Source organism: Bison bison, unplaced genomic scaffold (genome assembly GCF_000754665.1).
Source record: "Bison bison bison isolate TAMUID 2011002044 unplaced genomic scaffold, Bison_UMD1.0 scf7180017864537, whole genome shotgun sequence".
Lineage (NCBI taxonomy): Eukaryota > Metazoa > Chordata > Mammalia > Artiodactyla > Bovidae > Bison > Bison bison.
Window position 1 is genome coordinate 2,186,853 of NW_011495085.1, and position 22,864 is coordinate 2,209,716.

At 35.7% G+C, this 22,864-nt stretch overlaps 2 protein-coding genes across 2 annotated transcripts in view; one reads left to right on the forward strand and one right to left on the reverse strand.

The window, feature by feature from the left end:
• The window catches only part of CDC73 (cell division cycle 73), a 106,311-nt gene that overhangs the window by 55,174 nt on the left and 28,273 nt on the right, over positions 1-22,864 (forward strand). The window contains exon 12 of the mRNA XM_010832124.1: positions 22,453-22,510. Coding sequence (XP_010830426.1) covers positions 22,453-22,510 — 58 coding nt within the window. The remainder of the gene's footprint in view (positions 1-22,452; positions 22,511-22,864) is intronic.
• B3GALT2 (UDP-Gal:betaGlcNAc beta 1,3-galactosyltransferase, polypeptide 2) lies at positions 3,258-12,719 on the reverse strand. Its single transcript, XM_010832109.1, has 2 exons — positions 10,352-12,719; positions 3,258-5,926 (listed from the first exon to the last, which is right to left on the reverse strand). Exon 2 carries the CDS (start codon positions 5,800-5,802, stop codon positions 4,534-4,536), a length of 1,269 nt encoding a protein of 422 aa, XP_010830411.1. The 5' UTR covers positions 5,803-5,926; positions 10,352-12,719; the 3' UTR covers positions 3,258-4,533.

Genomic DNA, 22,864 nt, shown 5'->3' on the forward strand with positions numbered 1-22,864 from the left:
GGTCCCATCACTTCATGGCAAATAGATGGGGAAACAGTGGAAACAGTGGCTGACTTTATTTTTCTGGGCTCCAAAATCACTGCAGGTGGTGATTGCAGCCATGAAATTAAAAGACGCTTACTCCTTGGAAGGAAAGTTATAACCAACATAGACAGCATATTGAAAAGCAGAGACATTACTTTGCCAATAAAGATCCATCTAGTCAAGGCTATGGTTTTTCCAGTGGTCATGTATGGATGTGAGAGTTGGACTATAATGAAAGCTGAGCACTGAAGATGCTTTTGAACTGTGGTGTTGGAGAAGACTCTTGAGAGTCTCTTGGACTACAAGGAGATCCAACCAGTCCATCCTAAAGGAGATCATTCCTGGATGTTCATTGGAAGGACTGATGCTAAAGCTGAGACTCCAGTACTTTGCCACCTCCTAAAGGAGATCATTCCTGGATGTTCATTGGAAGGACTGATGCTAAAGCTGAGACTCTAGTACTTTGCCACCTGATGTGAAGAGCTGACTCATTTGAAAAGACCCTAATGTTGGGAAGGATTGAGGGCAAAAGGAGAAGAGGACAATAGAGGATGAGATGGTTGGATGGCATCACCAACTCAATGGACATGGGTTTGGGTGAACTCTGGGAGTTGGTGATGGACAGGGAGGTCTGGTGTGCTGTGGTCCGTGGGGTCGCAAAGAGTCGGACACGACTGAGCGACTGAACTGAAGTGTACTGGTTTGTTTTCCTTTTTCAGTGTTCAGGACACTGTCTCAGGTGAAATTCATGTTGAGAGTCTGGAGGGTTCATTTGGAAGTTGAATTAAATTAGATTAGTGACAGGATGGAGGCAGTTGCTTTCTCTCTGGTCATTCTTCAGTTTGGATATTTGCTAGTTAGAGGGAGGAGAAACACTTCCTGCAAATACAGAAATGGTTTTCTTCCTTCTCTGGCAAATCAGATCTTGAAAGTAATAAGGCTTATAGTTACCTTGCACTTGGGGGAGGGTGTGTGTGTGTGCGCTGACGGAGTAGGCAGCAGCAGGTTTCTTGCCAAAACTTGTGACGTCCCTTGTTAGTATTTGGTGTATTAATACATTATCCGTCTTATGAGAGTCATGTTAAGTGATACACTGATACTTTGTGAGGTATGTTAGGATGTATGTAAGGTAGAGACTTTTTGGCTCCTTAAATCTGTGTTAATAGTCAAATGTTGTCAAACCATTAAAAACTGAATCTAACCTGAATCAGTTGGATAAAATGAGTGTTACCAGCTCATGACAAAACTGTAGGTGACTAACCAGTAGAGTGAGAAAATACGGTGCTGCTTTTGTCTACCAACAGTAATCAAATTATACTTCAAAAGAAGCACCTTTTGTATAATTTCTGTGTCACCTGCCTGTTTGTTTACAGATGGGTCTCAGTGCCCAAAGGAATAAGAGATAAGCAGTAATTTGTAGCTTGTCTAAGTTTGTGACCCCCAGACATCAATAACTGAAAAGAAGAAAAAATGACTGAGGGACCAGCTTTCTCTCCTTCCCCGTCTCTGTGTTTGTGCTTTACTCCCCTTTCTGTATTTGCGCTTTACTTGACATCAGGTGTCCCGCCAGTGTGGGAAAATGGTTGTGCAGCCTGAGCGCCTCACAGAAGGTGATGGAGGAGCGCAGACTACGAGAGAGGACAGGTCGTTTTGCTTAGCTCTTAGACTCTAGCAGGAATCATACATGCAGAGTGTAGCAGAAGAGCATAATGGTGAAGAATCTGAGCTGGAACCCTGCTGCTTTACTGTGTGTGTGATCTCAGATATTTAACCTCTTGCAGTCTTTCCTGTCCTTTAGTGTTACTTTGAAGGATTATATACGATCGTGTGTGTACAGTCCTTTAACACACTACCAGGCACACAGTGTGTGCTCAGTCAGGAAATAGTTCCTGCTGCTTTGCTGGCACTATTTTTATAGGGGTTTGGGAATAGATTTTAATAAGATTCCAATTGACTTTATGTGATAATACTGTATATTCAGAGGTGAGAACTTTAAATTATTTAGTTGAATTAGAATTTCACCACCTATAATTTTAATCAAACTAGTGTGGATAGTGAAACTTTTGGTATTTTTATCTTACATAATATCTCTTGACACTTTGAGCATAAAGATTACATAGTTGTTCCTATAATTTTTTCTTTGACCAGACATAAGTGCAGTCATTAAAATTATATTTTCATGTATAATAAAAATTACATGGTACTTGGCCTAATGAATATTTGGTGAGATGTTTAAATAAGTATTGTATTTTTAAAATCATAATATGAACATGAAAGTCATCTTGCTGAAGAAATCTGCTTGTATATTCAGAATGGAAGATCAAAAATAAATTAATGATAGAATATTTATTTTAAAATAAGGATTTTCAGCAGTACTAAAGCACTTTATTATTGGATTCAGTGCTCTTTGAGAACTTGGAGTGTCATCAGATTCCCATAAGTTTTCAAGATAGTGTTATCAGGGATATAGAAATGATTTTAAGTTAACACCTGAGATAGGAATTTATCGTCTGTTAAGAATTCTGTTTTTCATTAGTTATCTTTTTAAACTTGAATTTTTCTGGAAGGAAAACACTAGCTTTTAAAGATACTGCACTGTAGTAATAATTTGTATGAATAGTGTTTGGATTCTGTTTGAGTGTGTATACCTGTGCATGCACACATGTGCACATACACTTTTAAAAAAGAATTAATAGAATTCTCTATACTGAGGGAAGGGTTCCTTTTACTTTTCATCACACTAATTTGGTATTATCCTCCTATGTGTGAACTTTGTCTAGTAATTTTGGTACTTAGTCATTTTAGTCTTTTTATGACCAAACAGAATAAAGTAAGTGAAAAACAGACCTTACCAAGAGGTGGGGTAAAACAGCTCAGCATTCAGAATTATTCTGTGTAGAACAGAACATTTAGATGACTGAATTAAAAATGGGAGATAAGCTGAGTGTCAGTAGAATTCAGCACATTAAATTTTAAGTACTGAAACATTCTCTGTGATTCTGAACTTTAATAGATGTTTCAGTGGATAACTCTTCAGAATAGAATCAAGGATAAAAATGATTGATGTTAGAATTAGCATAAGTAACATCCTTACTGAATCAAGATGGATAGATTTATATACTGGTATGCAATAAAAGCACTGTTTTAAAATTAATGGGTTAGTATTTCTTGATTTTAAAATTTGTAATGGAACCAACAAAATTTCTGTGAAATATTCGGACCATAACACTCAGTGAAGGTTTTTTGTTTACCCTTTTTATTAAAAACTTGGTAAAAGTGCATTGTATACATTGTTCATCCTAGAATCAAGTGTTCATCAAACATTTGTAGTTTTTCCCCCATCCCTCCCCGAAAGTGTTTAATCGGTGGAACAGGATATTTGTCACCCACCAAATTAAAAACTGCAGGCAGTTTGTAAACTTGGCACTCAGAGAACGAAGTAGGTGCCATAAAGTGATGAAGTATCGGCACGTGTACACTTGCTGTCAGGAAATAAACTTCCTATATGTTGTGGTTTGGCAGACATGCATCTTAAAATGTATTAAATGAAACTGCTGCTGCACTCTTTATCCTTTATCTGTTTTCAGCAGTGCATCCTGTTTGTGCCTGTAAGTAACCAGCAGTTGCTTCAGTTAGAGGAGAATGATAGATTTTTTTCAGATATGCTTGAAGTTAAGTGGTGATGCTCCTTGAGAGTGGAGTAACTAGCTGATTGAGGAAATCAGTGAAATACTAGCTTGGCCCTGAACACCAATGAGAAAACAAATTTTCTGTTTTGAACATTTAATTTTTTTTTTTTATAAAAACTTGAGCCTGAGACACATTGATTTTTCACATTTTATCACATCATGTCAAAATAATTTCCCCCAATAAATGTGAGTACTGATAAAAGAAAATGAACATCTCAGTTGTTTTTAAAAAGTGAATACTTAGATGAGAGCTTCATTGCTGAAACCTCTGAACTTTATGTTTATGGAATATCTCAATTAAATCTTATTGCATGGAATATGGTTTTTAGAACCCTAGAATAGGTCAGAAAATTTGTCCTTTGCACAATTATAAAGTTTACTTAAAATTGACAGTAATGTTTTATTTACATATATTGAAATGGAAAACTAAATCTAAAATGAAGAGTCTTTTGACCATCTCCATTTCTTAAATTAAAATTTACTTGGAAAACATGCATATACATCCTCTTGGCCCCTAACATAAGATTCGAACCATTGATGTATGCATGCCTGTTATTGCGTGTTAATACACAGAATCCCCCATGTGGATTTTTTAGGTAGATTTTTTAATAGGTTGTTTTGGGATACTTTTTTGTTATATAATGTATTTTTAAGAATTACCTTCTTCAGAAATTAAAAAATATATTTTTGGATTCCTTTATATGATGAGTTTTAACTAAAACTTGTCCTATGGATGTAATCATAATCATTTTAACTACACATGCTTTTAGCAATATTTTACAGGTTGCATGTTTTGGGGGGAAAAAAAATGTTGTCTTTTCTAATGTAGTTTACGGTGGCGATATCTGCCTGCCTTTTCTTTTGCTGCATTGGCACAAGCATTGTGCTTATTTTGTTGTAAATGGTTCCAGTATTTTATCAGTTCACTAGGCTGGAACTGATGAGAGGTAATTAGGTGGCTGTATTTACAGCTTGAGTAAGAAACTCGCCAGTGATTGAACACAAACTCATTGGGAGGGGGCACAGGATCAATTCTCAACTTGGCAAGACAGATCCCCACATATACATCTTCCAAGTGCAAACGACGGATACTTAAAGAAACTTTAAATATCTTCTCTGCCAGATCTCCAGAAAAAACATAACCAGTCCCAGAGCAGAAGACAGGATAGCGTTCACTAGGGTAGAGGTCTGGTGGCATGTACCACTTGCTGTCTTTGTTTCGATTGGGTGCATATCCCCTCATTAGGTAACCAGTAAAATAGTTATGTCTAGGAGGCAGGTCTGGCTTCAATAACTTATGTATTAAATACTCTGTATTGACAAACATGTCACTGTCAGTTTTCATTACGTAAGGAATACGCGGACAGTATGTTGCAACCCAGTTCATGCCCATGAGTGTTTTAATGGTCAGATTATAGTATGTATCTAAGTATTCCTGTTGGATAATATCATGGTACTGTCTGCTTTCTTCCAATATTGCACGTTGAAGGTAGCCACTTGACTTAATACTTACGCCTAAAAGAAAAATCCGTGTGATTTGAATACCAGGTGCTAGACTCTCATTGCCCCAAGTTTGCCGAATAGCTCGTCTAGCTTCTATTTGTCCAGGTTCCGCAGCGATTAGTAGTATTAAAAAGGGGCTTTTCTCCTGGCACTTTTCGGGTTCGTTGATAATGTATTTGAAATGGTAAGCATTTGGGTGTCCAGTACCTTTCTCGTTGTAAATGCTTCCGTTGGCACCGAGCGTGTTCTCCAGCCCTGTGACTCCTTGCAGTGACAGATCCGTGTTGTTGGGGTCAGTTGCTGTTTGAGGCCTCAGGGTCTGAGGGACAGTTTCTTTCCAAATGTTCCGAAGAGAGCTGTGGTTTGTCTCACTTTTTGTAGAACGAAATCCACGGAAAGTGTATGTCACAGGGTTTTCTTTGAATCCAGCTCTGCCTGGCAGCCAGTCATGATGATTGAAAAACAAAAACATAGCAAAAAGAAACACGAGAGAAAGTACACCAATAAGATGGGTCCGAAACAGAGACCTCTTGGCATTCCAGCTCATCTTTGCGAAGCAGCAGTGTCTCCTTCTCCACTGAAGCATGTTGTAAATACCCAGTAATGGATGAGAGATCCTGGTGGCTGGGGAACGTGTCCTTCTCCTGAATCAGTACTGTTCTTTGGTAGTCATTTTCTAATTCGGTCACGTCGTCTCCCTCGCAGTCATTCTATAAAGATGAATCATAAAAGTTTACAAAAATGCTAAATACCACAGAACTGCTTTAAAGAGACTAATAAAATTAGGGCAGATGGGAATTTTTAAGCTGTGAAAATATGATCGCCCAGGAACAAAGTTTATAATTTGTCTTCCCTTGGCAACCTAATGTCCTGAGAACAGGATTAATTTCTTTAAAAATATACCTTTGGAGTGCAGTGAGCACTTTTAAGATAGGTGATGGATTTTTCTTCCACTTATTTCATCATCTCCGTAGCTCTGGTCATTTATTCTTTTGACTAAAGTTAAAGACTGAAAGTTGTGTGCATGGAGGAGAGAGAAACGCTGCTGGATTCCTGAGAGAGGCCGTGTAAAAAGGCCTAAGAGCAGATGGAAAATGTATTGGCATTAATTAAAATTGATTTGACATACCATTGGTGGTATGGTGCACAGTCAGCGGCCTTTTTTGTAAAATGGTCATGTGTCAGTTGTGGGACAGACGGTGCAAGGTTGATTATGGCAGAGTTCTGTTAGTCACAGTACACTGCCTGGCATGTTTCCATTGGCCCCTACTGTGTGGAGAAAGTCAGTGAGAAGATGCACCTGTCAAAATTAATTTTCAGGGTTCAGTAACTTCAGTGCAAGATTTTAAGACAGTAATAAATGATGAACATTTGCAAATACCCTTTTCTTATTTTAACCTTCCACTTTAAATGTGAGGCATTCAGATCACTGTCTTTACTTAGACTTAAGATTGATTTTTAAAATACAGCAACTAATTATCTGTGGCCTTCACAGAGTACTATCATGTACTTCAGTTGAATCTCCATATTAGAATTAGCAAAGAACTGCTTTGAACAGTCTTCCGAGTTTTTCAAAATACAGACATTAGGTACTGTTATATCCTCAGTTTAAAATTTTAAATTTCACAGAATGCATTTTAAAAGATTTTTGAGTTATGCTGTGTTCTAAATTTGCATGTGGAGAATTTATTACATTTGTAGGACTTGCATGACACTTAGACTTGCTTGACACTTAGAGCCCTACATTTAGAAGACAAAAATTATGGGCTGTCAATATAGGAGATTCATGATGCCACGTATTAAGAACCGGTCTTCGAAGTTTCTCAGTGCATAGCACAAATTTGTTCATGTTTTTTCAGTTCTTAGTTTTTCTGGATCAAGGTGTGCGGGTAGAGGATAGGTGAGCTATAGCTTGAATTCTATTACAAGAGAATAAAAACTTTTTGAAATGGGGACTGATGTTTAATTTTAACTTTTTCAACTTTTTATCGTGAAAATTATTTAAGGAAAACTGGTCAATTAAAAATTTATTGTAAGCATTTGTTTATTAGAAATTTTATATAAATATGTGTGTGAAAATGTTTATCTAGCTTGTGATACTGAGAAGTTTATGGTTAATACCAAATATACTTTGATATGAAATTTAATTATTTGGGGGAAATAATGACGTTTACATGGAAGTCCTCATAAAATTGAATAAAGTGAATAACATTCACTTATATAATATGAAGTATTTAGAAAATATTGGTTGAAAGTATTAGACACATGTATGAATGAAAGTACTACTATTCTAGTAACAGCCACTAGGAGGAGCAAGTAGGTGGGAATTTGAACGGACTTCTAAAGTATAATAGTATAGGCACCATCTTTTGATAATTTCTAGTATATGAAATGTACTTTTAAAAGTTATCGTTTTTCTCAGAAATAAGAAATTATTTAATCATCTTGTGAGATAGGAGCAATGTTTTTTTTTTTTTTTTTAAGTTTTCAGGTTTTAGAAACATAGAATCTAGTTATTTATTTATTAGAATTTATTCACTTGAATTTTAATTTCACATTACTCTGATGAAGACCAAGACTTCACTGTACCAGTAAAACAGTTCTGTTGTGAACTCTGTTGTGAAAATAATAGAGCTGAGTGTTCTAATTTAGAAACTCACTTTTTTTCTTATAGTTGGCCATTCTGCTGAGATGAGAAAACTAAGCTTTTATTTTCAAATGAAATATTAGATAAATAATAATAACTCTTCCTCTACCCCATAAAGAGGCCAATAGCTTCGAGGGTTATGAATGTAAATTTAAAAGAAACAAAACTTGCTTTTAATGTTTATTTGATAATCTATTTTAAACATTCCAAAACTAAATTAAATGTATCAGCTTTCTGTTGATAGAGAATGCTTGAAATCTGGTTGAAGTCTAATCATTTAGATCTTTCAAGAGTGTAAATTTGATGGTTTAAGAAGCAATAAATAGAAGTTCAGATATTTGAATGAATAAAGGACTGAAAAATGAATGCAGGTAAATATATTAGTAAATTGTATTTTTATGAAAATATGCCTGAAGTGATGTTTCTAAAGTATTTCAGTGTTACAGAAAAGAGCCAATTATTATATATTGTAATCTGGCATAGTACCCGTAGTTTATGGTCCTGTGTGATTTTGTAGCAATATGTGATGGAGATGCATCTTAATTTAAATTCATGATATTTGTATGTTTGTAAATATTAAGCTGCTCAAACTTGAAATATATATATATACCCGTTTGAAAACTCTCTCGTTGGTAAATGTAGTGCATATGTCTAACCTTTAAAAATTCTTTATTAAAAGTTTTTCAGGTATTTATCATAATTGTTTTGTTAAAAAGAAAGTACAATTAAAGTAACGATTCTTCCTGCTATTAAATGATAAAATCCTTTTCCAGTTACTGCCTGTTGTACATTAATTCTTAAGAAGTGGTAATAAAACTAGAAAGTTGAAATATTTTGATATTCTAAATAGTCTTTGCACTTTTACATTTTCAGAGTAGCAGTAGCTTTGATTTATATTATATGGGTTTTTATGATAATATTGTTAAGTTGTTCATGTGTATTTACATCTTATGGGTTGACGCTCACGGAGAGGATGTTACTGTAAAATGTTGTTCCCTTTCTCTCTCTCTCTCACACACACACGCATGCACTGATTTTATTATCTGGCTTTTAAAAGTGTTGATGTTTTTAGTCTGTTGGAACAGTTCTAGAGTTTAGGGGTGCTTGAATAAAAACTCTGCACTCCTATTTTGAAATAGCTAGCTAATAAAAATGTTTAATGGGTGACTTTAACATTGAGAGATAAAGGCTCTAAAAGAGACTTGAGGTTTTTTTGTTTATTTAATACTGTCTGATTTCATTCTTTAATGGACTAAATGCTGTGAGTGAGAGTTGATGTTGAACTGTAATAATAATAGGCCTGATAGACTTGTTTAATCTTAATTTTAGAATAGAATGCTTACATATGTCTTCAAAATGTTTGCCTTTTGTGATTATTAAATAATGAGTTGTGCTGTGAAGTTGAGCAAAAATCAGAATCTTAGAGGACCTGTAAAAAATTTTAGAAATACATGAGTTCCTGAGCCATGAGCTGCTATTCTGGGATTGTTACTAAAATAGTAGATTTCATTTTTGCCCTGCACACACATACTGTGCCAATAGTTCACTATTACATATTTATATAGCCTGGCATAGTGGCTACATTTAAGTTGAATTTTTTGACCTTGTATTGCTGTTACATGGATATTTTTATATCAGAGTATTTTCATATTGTGTTTTTGAGTTTCACTTTAAAAATGATCACCCAAACCAATCTTATATTTTGATCATTTAGAATCAGTCTGTTGCCTAAAGTCAAGTCTTGCTTTTAGCAATAGGGGTAATAGTAGCAAATATTTATATTTCTTTGTTTGAAGTTGTATTCGTGGACATGTAAATCTCCTGTGGTAGTGTGCTGTGCATAAACACACACTGCCTTCTGTGATCCTGTACAAATGCTTTCCTTTTAGTATCTTACAGTTCAGTGGTACTTAAAATTTGTTGATGGTCTTCAGAGGTTGTGTTCGTTACTTTTATTTAGGGAGATGGACGTAGGAGGGAAGATTTTGTTACTAAAACCTGCTCTATATTAAGATTTTGCTTTAAAAGGACTGAAAAAGCTCTTAATATTAGGATCATTTTTTTATATCATTTAGTGTAATTTTACTGCATTGACTCCTTTGATAGCCATTTTAAGGAGAGCCCTTTAATTTACTGGATAAGGATTCAACTTGACCTAATTTGATAGAGGATTACTGTGTTTTCTTTAGCGGGTTTCAGATTTTTTTTTTTTTAAGTTTCATTTTTCAGAGAAGCCTTTAAGCACAGCTTGTTACTATTTGCCTTTTCTGTAATCCATAATTACTGCGAGCTACGTATTTACTTGAATAAAGCAGTGACAGCTTGTCTTCTGAACAGTGACAAATTTTAAAATCATATATTTAGAAACCCTCTCACAGTTTCAAGGACAGTGAAATGTATGAACTTGTTTATTAGAGATTAGTGCCTCCTGGGCTATCAAAAGGTAACAGACATTTAAATGAGTATCACACACAAGATATCGACATACCTTCCTTGGTCAGGCCATTTATGTGGCGAGGATTATGCCCACTGAAGATACTTTTGGCACGCCATCGCTCCAGCAAAAAGACGCTATCGAACACACACACCTCCCCCAACAGTCTGCCTCCTGCGATTGCTTATCACATGTCCAAAGTGTCCATCTGTCTGCTTGTCTTCGAGTACCCTTCCTTGTTCATATGGGTGCTAATCTTCTGAGGTCTTTCCTTTCATTTTCTCTTTAACAAAAGAGCTGTGGTGGTTTCGTTCTGTTTGGAGCACTGTCGACTCTTCTGACAGTTGATGCATTGAAGCTTTTTACATCTGCTGTCTTCCTGGCCGGACAATGCAGTGCTCTATTCTCTTTTCAGTATCCATATTTCTAGTAAGAACCCTGAGCTGCAATGTAAAGCAGCCAGAGCTAGAATGGAGTGCTTCGATGGTATTGGAAAAGAGCAGGATTTAACTCTCTCGTCGTTGCCTGGCAGCTGCAGGAAGGACTGAGCCGTTTCACTGGGGTTTTAGTCTGTAATATGAAATCCACGGTTCCTCAGCTGCTGCACAGGCAGGCAGCAGTTTAAATGTGGGCTTGACAGATGCTCTCTCTGACAGAGCAGAATTTAACGTCACTGCTTGGCTGAATCCCACGTGATTGTTTGCATTCATTTTGCTTAAAAACCCAAGGTAGGGAGAAGCTTAGAGATTTTGCTTCTTTGTGTTAAATTATACGTAGTCAATGTAAGTGTAGTGATAAGTGAATAATACAACAATGGAAGGATTATGAAATGAATGGTTATTTTATTTTTTTCAGCTTATCCCCCCTCCCCTTTTTTTTAACTTTACATTCAAGCACAAATTCTGTAAATGTTTTCGGTGTTAGATGTTGGTTTTCATGTTACCTGCATGATTTTACCGGGCACAAGCCATATAGCGTTAGTGTGTAACTTGGTGTAATTTAACCCTTTCATTGCACTCCTTCCCTTGAATTTTTTTTCCCCCTCAAATTGTTCTAACTTTAGTTTTACTAATATCTAGTTACAACCCATAGATCATTTTTAATGAGTAACTTAGACACCTCTCCATTATTTTCTGGAGTTTATATAAATCAGCTGCCATGAATTATTGTACTGACACATGATTTGATACAGCCACTTCTTTTTTTACGTGCAGTTTCTAGTGTTCTTGAAGGCAGCAAAACTTTATTTTTAATGTCATCATTTATTTTTTATTTTTCTTTAAAATTACTTGTATGGTGGAATTCAACAAAATAATGTAATAGATAAAGCATAGTTAAACAGGATCTTCTTGGGTAGTGAGATCATAGTAATCATATTTATTTGTCCTAATATTTCAGGATGGTTTAGTAACTTGCCATCAAGCAAAGTTTTCCGTAAACACTAGATACTCACTCTGAAATATTTCTTTGTATGTTTAGTCTGTTGGGCACCTTGCTGCTTTTTTTCTACAAGTACTGGGGCATTGTCCTTTATTAAAATAACTTGAGTTATCAGTTTTCCTCAGATTTTAGGGACATTAACTCATAGAAATTTACCATTTTGAAACTTAAGCTATATATTTGTGGTCATATATTTTTGGTCCCACCTATTTTCCCTACTAATGTATGTTGTTTCAAATACAGATTTATGTTTCTTCCAATATTTTTAATTTTTTGTTTTTGTTATATTTTTTAGTACAAATGATGAATTGTGTTTTGTAGTTTTAGGAATCCTAAGACTTCTTTTTTTAAGGGGTGTATGTGATTTTCCTGGAAATGTTAGTTGGAACATTAAGAGTTTTATAGATGGGAAACCTAAGGCCTGGAGCTTTGGCTTTTCCTGGTAAAGTGTGAAGGATAGAACTAAAACCCAGGTTTCTTGGCATTTAGTCCCTGAGTCCACACATATTACATGTTCACCACTCTGTTTTTAATTAAACTTAGGTGGCAGAGTGATGGTTAAGCTTAAATATAAATATAAATATAAGCTTTAAATAAGCTTAAAATGACTTATTTTATAAAAGTATAAGTAGATCTTACTAGGTCACTATTTATCAATAATTCCTGACATAGGATTTGACTGTGCTAGTAGCAGCAGTGACTCAATTCATGTTGCATGCCAAGCCTGCTTGAGCTGTTATATAAATGACTTTTTTTCGGATAAGGTTTTATTATTGTAATACCCATTTTAAAGATGAAGAACCAGTGTTTAGAGTTATAAAACAATTATCCCAACTATCAGATGATTCGTGATAAGAAAGAGTCCAGCTGGGAATTAAAGCAAAAGTAAGTTGTTCTCAGCCATTATGCTGCATGGCCCTGCTGGAGAACTGTGGGAATTTTTTTCCTGTTACTAGTACAGCATGGGGCTTCCCTGGTGGCTCAGTGGTAAATAATCTGCCTACTAATTCAGGAGGTGTGGGTTCAGTCTCTGGGCTGGAAAAATCCCCTGGAGAAGGAAATCGCAACTCACTCCAGTATTCTTGCCTGGGAAATCCCATGGACAGAGGAGCCTGATGGACTACAGTCCATGGGGTCTCAAGGAGTCAGAAGTGACTGAGCACACCAGCACAGCATACCCAGAGATCATTCATAGGATTTTAAATGGATGTTTGTATTTTTGTTTTATTTACTTGATCAATAGATAGGTATCTGATCAACTGCTGTGTGCCAGCGTTTGCAATTTGGCACACCTTAATAAATGATACAAAAATGGTTTAGATGCATCCTTGCCCTTTCTCCAGGAAGGATAAAGCAGTTATTTTTGGCTGTTTTTTTTGATTGCCCCACTGAATTTCTTATGGATCTTGACTATTAAGAGAACTCCGTAGATAAGCTGCTGCTTAGTGGTCCCTGTAGTGTTAGGTGGAGCCCTTGAATTCCCAGTAGACTATTGTCTCAACTGTGCTTGCAGAGGAGCAAGTGTTCATATAGCAAAGGAGACTCCTGAAAGCTCATGAAAGGATACCTGTGTGCCGAATCAGAATTTACTTTGAACTTTCAGGTACAACTGCATTCTGTTTCTTATGTTTAAGTTAAGCTAGCTTAGGAACTTTACAGAAAAACAGCAGTCATGAGATAAAAGTTCCTTCAGTGACTTTTTCTAGCAACCTGCATGTTTCCAGCCAAGAGAAGCTGTAAAAATCTTATGACAAGCAAGCTTGTAGAATCTCTTCCTTCAGTCTGGTTTCTTTTAAAATCTGAATTCTGTGGTTAAACTTTCTCACTAAATGTGACAGATTTCTTTATCAGACTCAGCAGACTGGCAGCTATTTTGTTAAGTTTTATAGTTATAAATGTCTTGTAATTTTTACTTGCATAGGTCTGCTTTTTAATTTTATAGCACATCCCTGGTGGGAAAATAGGTGAATATTACTATATGCATCATGGCCAGAATTATCCAGGTTCATATTAGGGTTTCCCCGTGCATGTCTAGAATATCCCTTAAGGAGCCAGAATTTAAAGACAGAATTTGCTGTGCCTCCTAACTCTTTAAGTCTTAAATCGGTACAGAAATAATAATAATTTTTTTATTCATATTGTTAATAGTTTTTGAGTGATTATCACATGATCAGTCAGGTACAGATTGGTTCAGTATGTAAAAGGAAAGGTAAGTGATTTCATGGAATTATACTACGTGTCTATATAAATTCAACTAAATGTCCTTAGTAAAAAGAATGCTGGAGAAAGGAATGTGGAGATAGCACTTCAACCAGGGCGGGTGATGAGCAAACAGCCTTGGGAGACATGAATCAGTTTTCCCTTCATTGGTCTCCATTCCTGTTTATGCTTTAGTCTGGCTAGTAGGCCCTTGAATGCAAGCCATTTATTTCACCTGAAAAACTAGCTATCTTTTTCCACTCCTGGAGAAAAATCTTAATGTTGTGGAGCAGATGTAATTTCCAACGTAATACACTGAAAAATTCCATTTGAACCAGTTAGGTAACACCTTCAGTTTTATTGAGATAATCAGCAGTTTTTCATGGCAGTGTTTACTTGGAGTTTATCTAGAGACTGCTTTGACTTAAAATCAAATGACATCTTTTTCATTACATAAAAAGATTTGGACAGATGGCATATTTTTGACTATTTAATAGTAGTAGTTTTCCTTTTTGAAAAAAAAATGGTTGTGTTTATTAAGAATTTGGTATTTTCCTTTGACTTTTATTGATGTTTTACAAAGCAGTTTTACTTTTCTTTGAACTCACAGAGCAGGAATTAGCTGGTTGCAATTAGCAATCTCAGAATGACCACAAGTGTCAGTGTTTGCCTGCCTTACTATTTTGCCTTCAGTTTTCATAAGCTTATGCTCCAGTTACTCATAATGTTTAAGAATTTCTTTTGATTTGAAAGCGGAACTAAATTTAAATGTCTCTTTGACATTTGTCTATTTTAATTCACACAAAATATTAAATGATCCTAAGAGAAAAAGCAAAGCATCTAAAATCAGCAGTAATGTGGAAAGTACTGTAATAATAAAGGCATATCTCAGAGATATTTGGGGTTCAATTCCAGGCTACTGTAGTAAGTGAGTTACAGGAATTTTTTGTTTACCAGTGCATAGAAAAGTTATGTTCCCAGTACATTTTGTGCAATAATAGCATTATGTCTAAAAAACAATGTACATATTTTAATTAAAAAATGCTAACCGTGATCTGACAACATAAGGTTGCCATAAACCTTCGAACTTTTTTTTTTTTTTTTAAAGTGCAGTTAAACAAAGTATGCCTTTTTGCTTGTATATGCTTTGGTTTCTCAGTAGCACAGCTCTTTCTTTTCAGCATAAATCAACTAGAATCTTTCAATTGTTTTTTTGGCACACACAGAATAATCTTAGAGGTTAGAGCTGGGGTTATCAGTGAGGTTGGTTTTGAGCTTGATACTGCTTTCCTAGGACATGTTCTAGAAGTTTACGAGGGAAGGTGTTCTGGGCTGACAAAAAAAATGAAGAGCATTTAGTATATGTGGCCAGGGAATGTAGTGTGTTGGGACAGTTTTTGAAAACAACAAAGACTAGTCCTGTGTGCTGCAGGACTTCCAAATGTCCGTGTGTGTGTGTGTGTGTGTGTGTGTGTGTGTGTGTGTGAGAGAGAGAGAGAGAGAGAGAGAGAGTCAGTCCCCAGTCTCTGGGATCTAATGCTTGATGGTCGGGGGTGGAGCTGACGTAATTAATGACAGAAAGTCCGCAACAAAGGTAATGTGCTTGAATCATCCTTCACACCCCATCTCCTTGGGTCTATGGAAAAATTGTCTTCCGTGAAACCAGTCCCTGGTGCCAAAAGGTTGGGGCCACTGTGTTAGACCATTTTTATTATTAAACGAACCTAAAACATAATTGGAATACACTCGGAGAAGGCAGTGGCACCCCACTCCAGCACTCTTGCCTGGAAAATCCCATGGACGGAGGAGCCTGGTGGGCCACAGTCCATGGGGTCGCTAAGAGTCAGACAAGACTCAGTGACTTCACTTTCACTTTTCACTTTCATGCGTTGGAGAAGGAAATGGCAACCCACTCCAGTGTTCTTGCCTGGAGAATCCCAGGGACAGGGGAGCCTGGTGGGCTGCCGTGTATGGGGTCACACACAGTTGGACACAACTGATGTGACTTAGCAGCAGCAGCATGTTGCCTGTGCATTTCATTTTAAATGGTTAGAGGGGTCAGTGTAAAATATTCTTAAAGGGGATGTGTTGAGTTTGACAGAGTTGCGAAGCCTACTAGGTCCGCACCTTTAAATTGTTTCAGGCATCTTACTGGCCCATAGCTGTAATTCTTTGATTCCCAAAATAATCAAATTAATATAATTCCAAACATGTAACCTTTGATAGAGAGAGCTGGGCAACAGAGTATTGTTTATCCACATGAAACAAAAGAAGAGCCAATTTACAAGCTATAGAGCAAAATTATAAGCTGTATAGGTTTGAAGAAACCCACGTTGAATTGTCTTCAAATGTAATCATTTAATTGGACCCTTCAGGTTGTACTGTAATGGCATTGTTCCTAGTGAAAAAGTATTACTTACATTAGAATAATGGAATTTCAGAGTAGAATTGGACCTTTGAGGTCATCTAAAAATCTAGTTTCCTCATTTTACAGGCAAGGTAACTAAGACCCTGAGAGGTTGAGATTTTTCTCAAAGGTTTGCTCTTAATGTAGCAAAGCCACATTAAGGTAGAACCTAGAGCTTGAGACTTGCAAGTCAAGTGTTTTTTTGCATTGATTTACTCTGTCTTGAGTTACATTAGTGTATTTGTTTTTAGTCCATGGACCCATGAGATTCACAAATGATCCTGTGGACCTTCTACATTACCTGTGTCCCTCTTCCACTATAAAAACAATTCTGCTGACTTTAAGTGAGAAAGAAAACTTTTATTAAATCTCAGTGAGAAAGAATTGTTCATTATGGACTTCGATGTTAAAGATCGGAACACACGCTTTGGTTTGTTTCCAGTTGCGATGCTCTAATTGGCATTTTATCTAAATTATTTATTTGTAGATTAAGGAACTACATTCATGTGGATGTAATTTTTTAATCTCCAGATAAATAATTTTTAAAAACCTGACGTTTTCCCAGTATGATAGAATGCCTCTTTAAAAGAGTTTTGCATTATATCTCACTCTCTTTTGAAAATTTTTATTCCTGTATTTATCTGGGTTCTCCAGAGAAAGAATCAATAGGGTAGGTAGATTGATTGTCAGGAATTGGCACATGTGGTTAGGAAGACTGAAAAGTTCCAGGATTTGCTCTCGGCAAGCTGGTGACCCAGGGAAGCTGATGGGCTAGTGCAGCTCTTGTCTGAGCCTGAAGGACTGAGAACTGGAGGACGCATGGTGTAAGCGCTCCAGTCTGCGTCCAGGGCAGGAGAACCCCTGGTGTGCCCCCTCGACGCAGCCAGGCAGAGGGGAACGCTCCTCTGTTCTGCCTCTGTGTTGTCTTCAGTTCTTCAGTGGATTGGACGAAGCCCGTCTGCAGTGGGAGGGCAATCTGCCTTACTCAGTCTACAGATTCAAACATTCATCTCACCCGGACGCATCCTCATAGACATGTCCAGAATAATGTTTTAGCCAAATGCCAGGGATATTGATTCCTTATCAAATCTTTTCTCCCATTCTTTGGATTGACTTCTCTGTTGTTAGTGTCCTTTGATGCATGAAAGCTTTTAATTTTGATCAAGTCAGGTTTATCTGCTTTTCTTTTGTTTTCCTGTACCTTTTAGTACTACTTTCACATTCACATATTCGTGAAACTAATGTCAAATCTAATGTCATGAAGCTTTTACTCTGATTTTTTATCTGTAGGTTTTTAAATTTGTTTTAAAGTTCTATCTCCTAAATTTAGGTTTCTGACCCATTTTGAGTTATTAATAATTTTTGTAGATGATGTAAGGTAGTGGTCCAGCTTCATTCTTTTGCATGTGCATATCCAGTTTTCCTAGCACTGTTTGTTGAAGACTATCCTTTCCCATTGCATGGTCTTAGCTCCTGTGTCAAAAATCAGTTTGCCATGTACGTGAAAGTTTATTTCTGGGCTATCTTATTCTGTTAGTCTGTGGATCTGCCTTCATTCCCTGCTACAGTATTTTGATTACTCTATCTACAAGTTTTAAAATCTGAAAGTTTTAGTCCTCCAACTTTGTTCTTTTTCAGAATTAGTTTGGCTCTTTGGGGCTGCTTGAAATTCCACATCAGTTCTAGGATAAGTTTTTCTTTCTGCAAAAACACCTTTGGGATTTTGAAAGGGATTACATTGCATTTATAGATTGCATTGGGTAATTTTGAAATCTTAATGCTATTAATCTTAGCAGTCCACGAACATAGATGTCTTTCCATTTGTTTATGGCTTTAATTTCTTTCAGCATCAATCTGAAGTTTTCAGTGGACAGTTTTTTTTTTAATTTCTTGATTAAATTTATTCTTGAGTATTTGATTTTTAAATACTATTCCAAATGGAATTGTTTTCTTAATTTCTTTTTTAAATTACTGATTGGTAGTATCTAGAGATGCTGTGGATGTTTGTGTGTTGATTTTGTATCCTGCAATTTTGCAGAGATAGTTGTGTAGACTACAGTATAGTATGAAGATAACTTTTATATGCACTGGGAAACCAAAAAAGTTTGTGTGGCGCACTTGATTGAGATACTAGCTTTATTGCAGTTTATGGAGCCAAACTGGCAGTATCTGTGAGGTGTGCCTATATAGACACACCGTACTGGGTTTTAGAAATGTGTCAACTGTTTTCTGTGTTAGCAAACATTGTATATGTATACTCCAGGTTATGACTAGTCTAAAAAAACAAAAAATAAGTTGTACTTAAAATGTGTGTCAAGTTTTTTGCTCCTGAAACCTTTAATGCTTTTCAGCTTCTTTGTGATTTGCTCAGAGTTGCAGTTCCCTTTTTGTACCTAGTTTTTCTGAAATGATTTTCTTAAAGACTCATTCTGGAACTTAAAAAATTCAGCTGCTTAAAAAAAAAATCCTAATATTTGTGAGTTCTGAATATCAAATACAGATTTCATGGGAATAAGTTACTTTTTAAAAAAACAAAACATGCAGCTGTACAATTAATATTGATTTACTTTTTAAAAATGTTACTTTTTGTCTCATAAATACAGCAAAGAGGTAGATTATCAACTCCTAGAATCTCTGTGTGTATAGTGTGTACATACATATAGTCCATATGTTTTTTCATTAAGAAATTTCAGTGTCTTATTAATTTTTATATAAACAGCATTTTTCAGAATTAAATACAGTATATTTTTCATACTGATACTTGTTACAAATATCTTTTCTTACAATATTTTATATTATGGTGTTATTTTCTACTTAAACAGTGGCAGATACCAGTGTTCTTTCTCCCAATACCTAGACTCTGTTCACTTGCTAAAAGAAAGCAAGGAGGGATTGTAAACAGTTACCTTGTTTGGTTGTGTTATGTTTTGCAGATAAGGATTCTGTCACTTTCCCCCATCCCTTTTTGCCAGTTACTTCTTTTCCAGAATGCCTAAAGTCTTGGTGAAATTATAATGATTCTGACTTTTTAAAAGAAAGCAGGTTTTCCTCTCCAGTTAGCACAACTCGTCAGCTCTTTCAGTTGTTTTGTGCTGATACTTTTCTTCTCTCAGCTGAGTAGCATTTTTCCCCTAGTCCAAATATCTTTAAGAAGACAGAGTTGTCAGTCTGCTCCATATTACTGCCAATTATTATTTCTTCATTTTGTTTCTTTTATTGTTTTCCTTCTATTTCAGTTTCTTAACATATGCCAGATAGACCTCTGTGTAGCCTTTGAAAAGCTATTTTACCTCTCTTTTCTTCATCTTTAAAGGGTGCTAGAATTAGGTTATATGGTTTCTGAGGTCCTTTATGTAGTGACTTATACAAAATAATGCAGATCAGAGTACTATGAGCTTTTAGCTGCTCTTGTATTGGTTATGGAGACCTAGACATGGCTGTGAACTAACCATATGATTAGCAGAGGTCTTTGCTGTTTTCATTTCAAGGAGCTCACAGCCTATGAAGTGGCATGGCTGTATATGTGTGTGCGTTTGAACTGATTTGTGTTTACTTACCCAAAACTAAGCAAAGTTGCACTATAGTGACTGACAACTCAAAATTTTCAGTGAATTTGAGAAGACAAAATTAGATAAAACTCTCCTGGTTGTAGTTAACAGATTCTGCTCTAGTAAGTAAGACAAAAAAGTGTGTGGGTTGCATAGAATGAGATGAGGGATTTTGGTGACTCTTGGAATCAAGAAGATTCCAAGGATTAGTGGGAGAAGAGGTCTTACAGGCCACTGGAACTAGATAGGTATCAAGAGGGATATTATATTCCATGTCTCTTCTTGCATGCTGGTAACTTCTTTACATCATTCTGCAGATGGGTTTTCTCCATGAGTCATGAGACACGATTATCTGTAATTTTAGACTTAACTCCTTATAGGCTTATGACTAGCTGACTCCCATTTATTAAACACAGAGAACTCTCTGTAGACTGAACCCAGGACTAGCCAGCCTTCTAGTCATATGTAGACAGAAGGAGGTCTGCCTATGTGCGTGCTCATTGTTCTTCCTGTCTCATTTTCTTCATTTTTCTTCCTTTTCTGTGTACTTAAACTGACCCATTTTACATGTGTGTGCTGTGCTTTGTCGCTCAGTTGTGTCCAAACTCTTTGTGACCCCATGGACTGTAGCCTGCCAGGCTCCTCTGTCCCTGGGGGTTCTCCAGGCAAGAATACTAAAGTGGGTTGTCATGCCCTCTTCCAGGGGATCTTCCCAACCCAGGGATCGAACCCAGGTCTCCCACACTCCAGGCAGATTCTTTACCATCTGAGCACCAGGGAAGTCCCAGTATTCACATGTAAGAATTCAAAAGGAATACGGTTAAGACCTTGTTATTATATAATATCTAGTTGATTCCTCCTTATAAAAGAAGATGGGAGAGAAAGCTAAAATCTCTTTGGTTAATTTCTATTTAGTGATTATCCTTTGGCTTCTGGTTTTTAGAAGTCTAAAACTGAGTTCAGTATGACCAACATTTGTAGAGCATCTGTTGTGTCCTGGGTACTAGATTTACAAAGATGAGTAAAAGCAGTTGTGTCCTCTAACATGAACTTAGAGAAAAATATAGGTCAGACAATTTCAGTGCATTAAAGGAAGTTAAATGTTGAAAATGGTCTTCACCTTAATAGTGACTCACTTCCTTTACATTTAAAATTTTACTTGAATATAATTTGCTTGTAGTATAATGACCATATCATTAGTAAGCTTGACAAATTTTTACAAAGTTAACACATTCATGGAACCAGCATCCAAAGTGACTCAGTCTCAACCACACCAGTGTATATAACTAAATGCATAATAGTGAAAATATTGGAAAAGGATGTACTGCTGTCCTCAAGTGCTTTTTTCCCCCAAAGAGTTTTTGCTAGTTGCCTCTGCTGCTGCTGCTTTTTTTTTTTTTAATTTAGCTTTTTAGGTTTTTTGAGGGGGAAGGTATGCATGAGGCGTTTGGTATCTTAGTTCACCGCCCAGGGATGGAACCTGTGTGCCTTGCATTGGAAGCAGAGTCTTAACCACAGGACTGCCAGGGGAGTCCTCTTTTTTAACCCTTTTTTTAAAAAGCCTTTAAACTGAATGCCAGGAATCCTATTGTATTCCAAGTGAAATGCATTCTCTGTACATTTTACCATTGTAAAATCTCAGATTCTGAAGAAAATGTAATATGATTAAAGTGAACATTGTTTAGCAGGACTTCTTTAGAAATGTTTCTGTGGTTGTAGTAGTGATTTTTCTTATTATGGATATGTGTAATTTTCCTGATACTTATCAAATTTTCTTCACTTAAGTACAGCTAGAATAAAATCTTCATGAGTTACTAGCTGTTTTGAAATTTATACTTGTAGCTTTCTATAAAGAAAAATATTTTAATGAAAATTTAGTGTGAGTATGATTGAAACTATTGCAGTAAAGATAGACAACTTTGAAGTCTGTTAAGCACTTCAGAGGTGTCTGTTCTTGAGTATATAATTAATGTACTTCAATCCTAGCATATTTCCTTATATAGATTATGTGCTTTGTAATTACTTGAGATTTGTTATTCAGCTTTTAAGAAATTTTCAACCACTCTTAAATGTAACAAATCTCATGTTTGTAAATGGATTATTTTCCCTGAATATTTAAAGATGTTTAATTTGAAATATTTGTGTTTTTTAAAGATTCACTCAAAGTAACACTGTTTACATCTTTCTAATGTGAGATTATGTATCACTTATTAATTTTGAGATTCTTTAAGGGGAAAAAGATTGACTTGATTTTAAAACTGGTAATGACATTTCTGAGAATATTAAAATTGTCAGCAATTAAGTAAATCATTGAATATTCGAAAAATCTTACATACTTACAGTAACTAATGAATAGTAGCAATTTAAGTATATTTTCAACTAAAGATTTCTCTTACCAACTCACAACCAGTAACATAAAAGGTAAGATGCTTGTTTGTTTTAACTCATAGCATGTTCCATGACTGAGGGAGAGACAGACATTAATTTTTTTTTGCAGTAATTAAACAAAAGTGTTTATTGTGCAAAGGAATTTTAACACATCCATTTTTATTCTTTTAAAGGAAGGTGCATCAGCCCGGAAGACGCAGACTCCTGCAGCACAACCTGTACCAAGGCCAGGTAAAAATAGAAAAATTTTAGTTTTTTTCTATTATCACAACTGAAATTTTTGATACTATGTACTGCTTCAAAAGAATTAAATTTTACTTAAAATACTTCAAAACTAGTATCATAAGAATATTTACTTGAGTAAATAGGTATAGTTGAGTTACAGAAAATTTTTAAGAAAATATTTTTAACATTTTAGGAAAATGTTTTAAAAAGCTTTTTATTACATACCCATTCTCTCATCAGTTTTGTTTGAGTTCCGTGATTATGGTGGATGTGATTTTTGTCTTTTCCTATGGAAACATAGAACCATAATTTTAATAGATTGATAAGCAGTTTGATGTTTAGGATTTCAGATATCTGTAT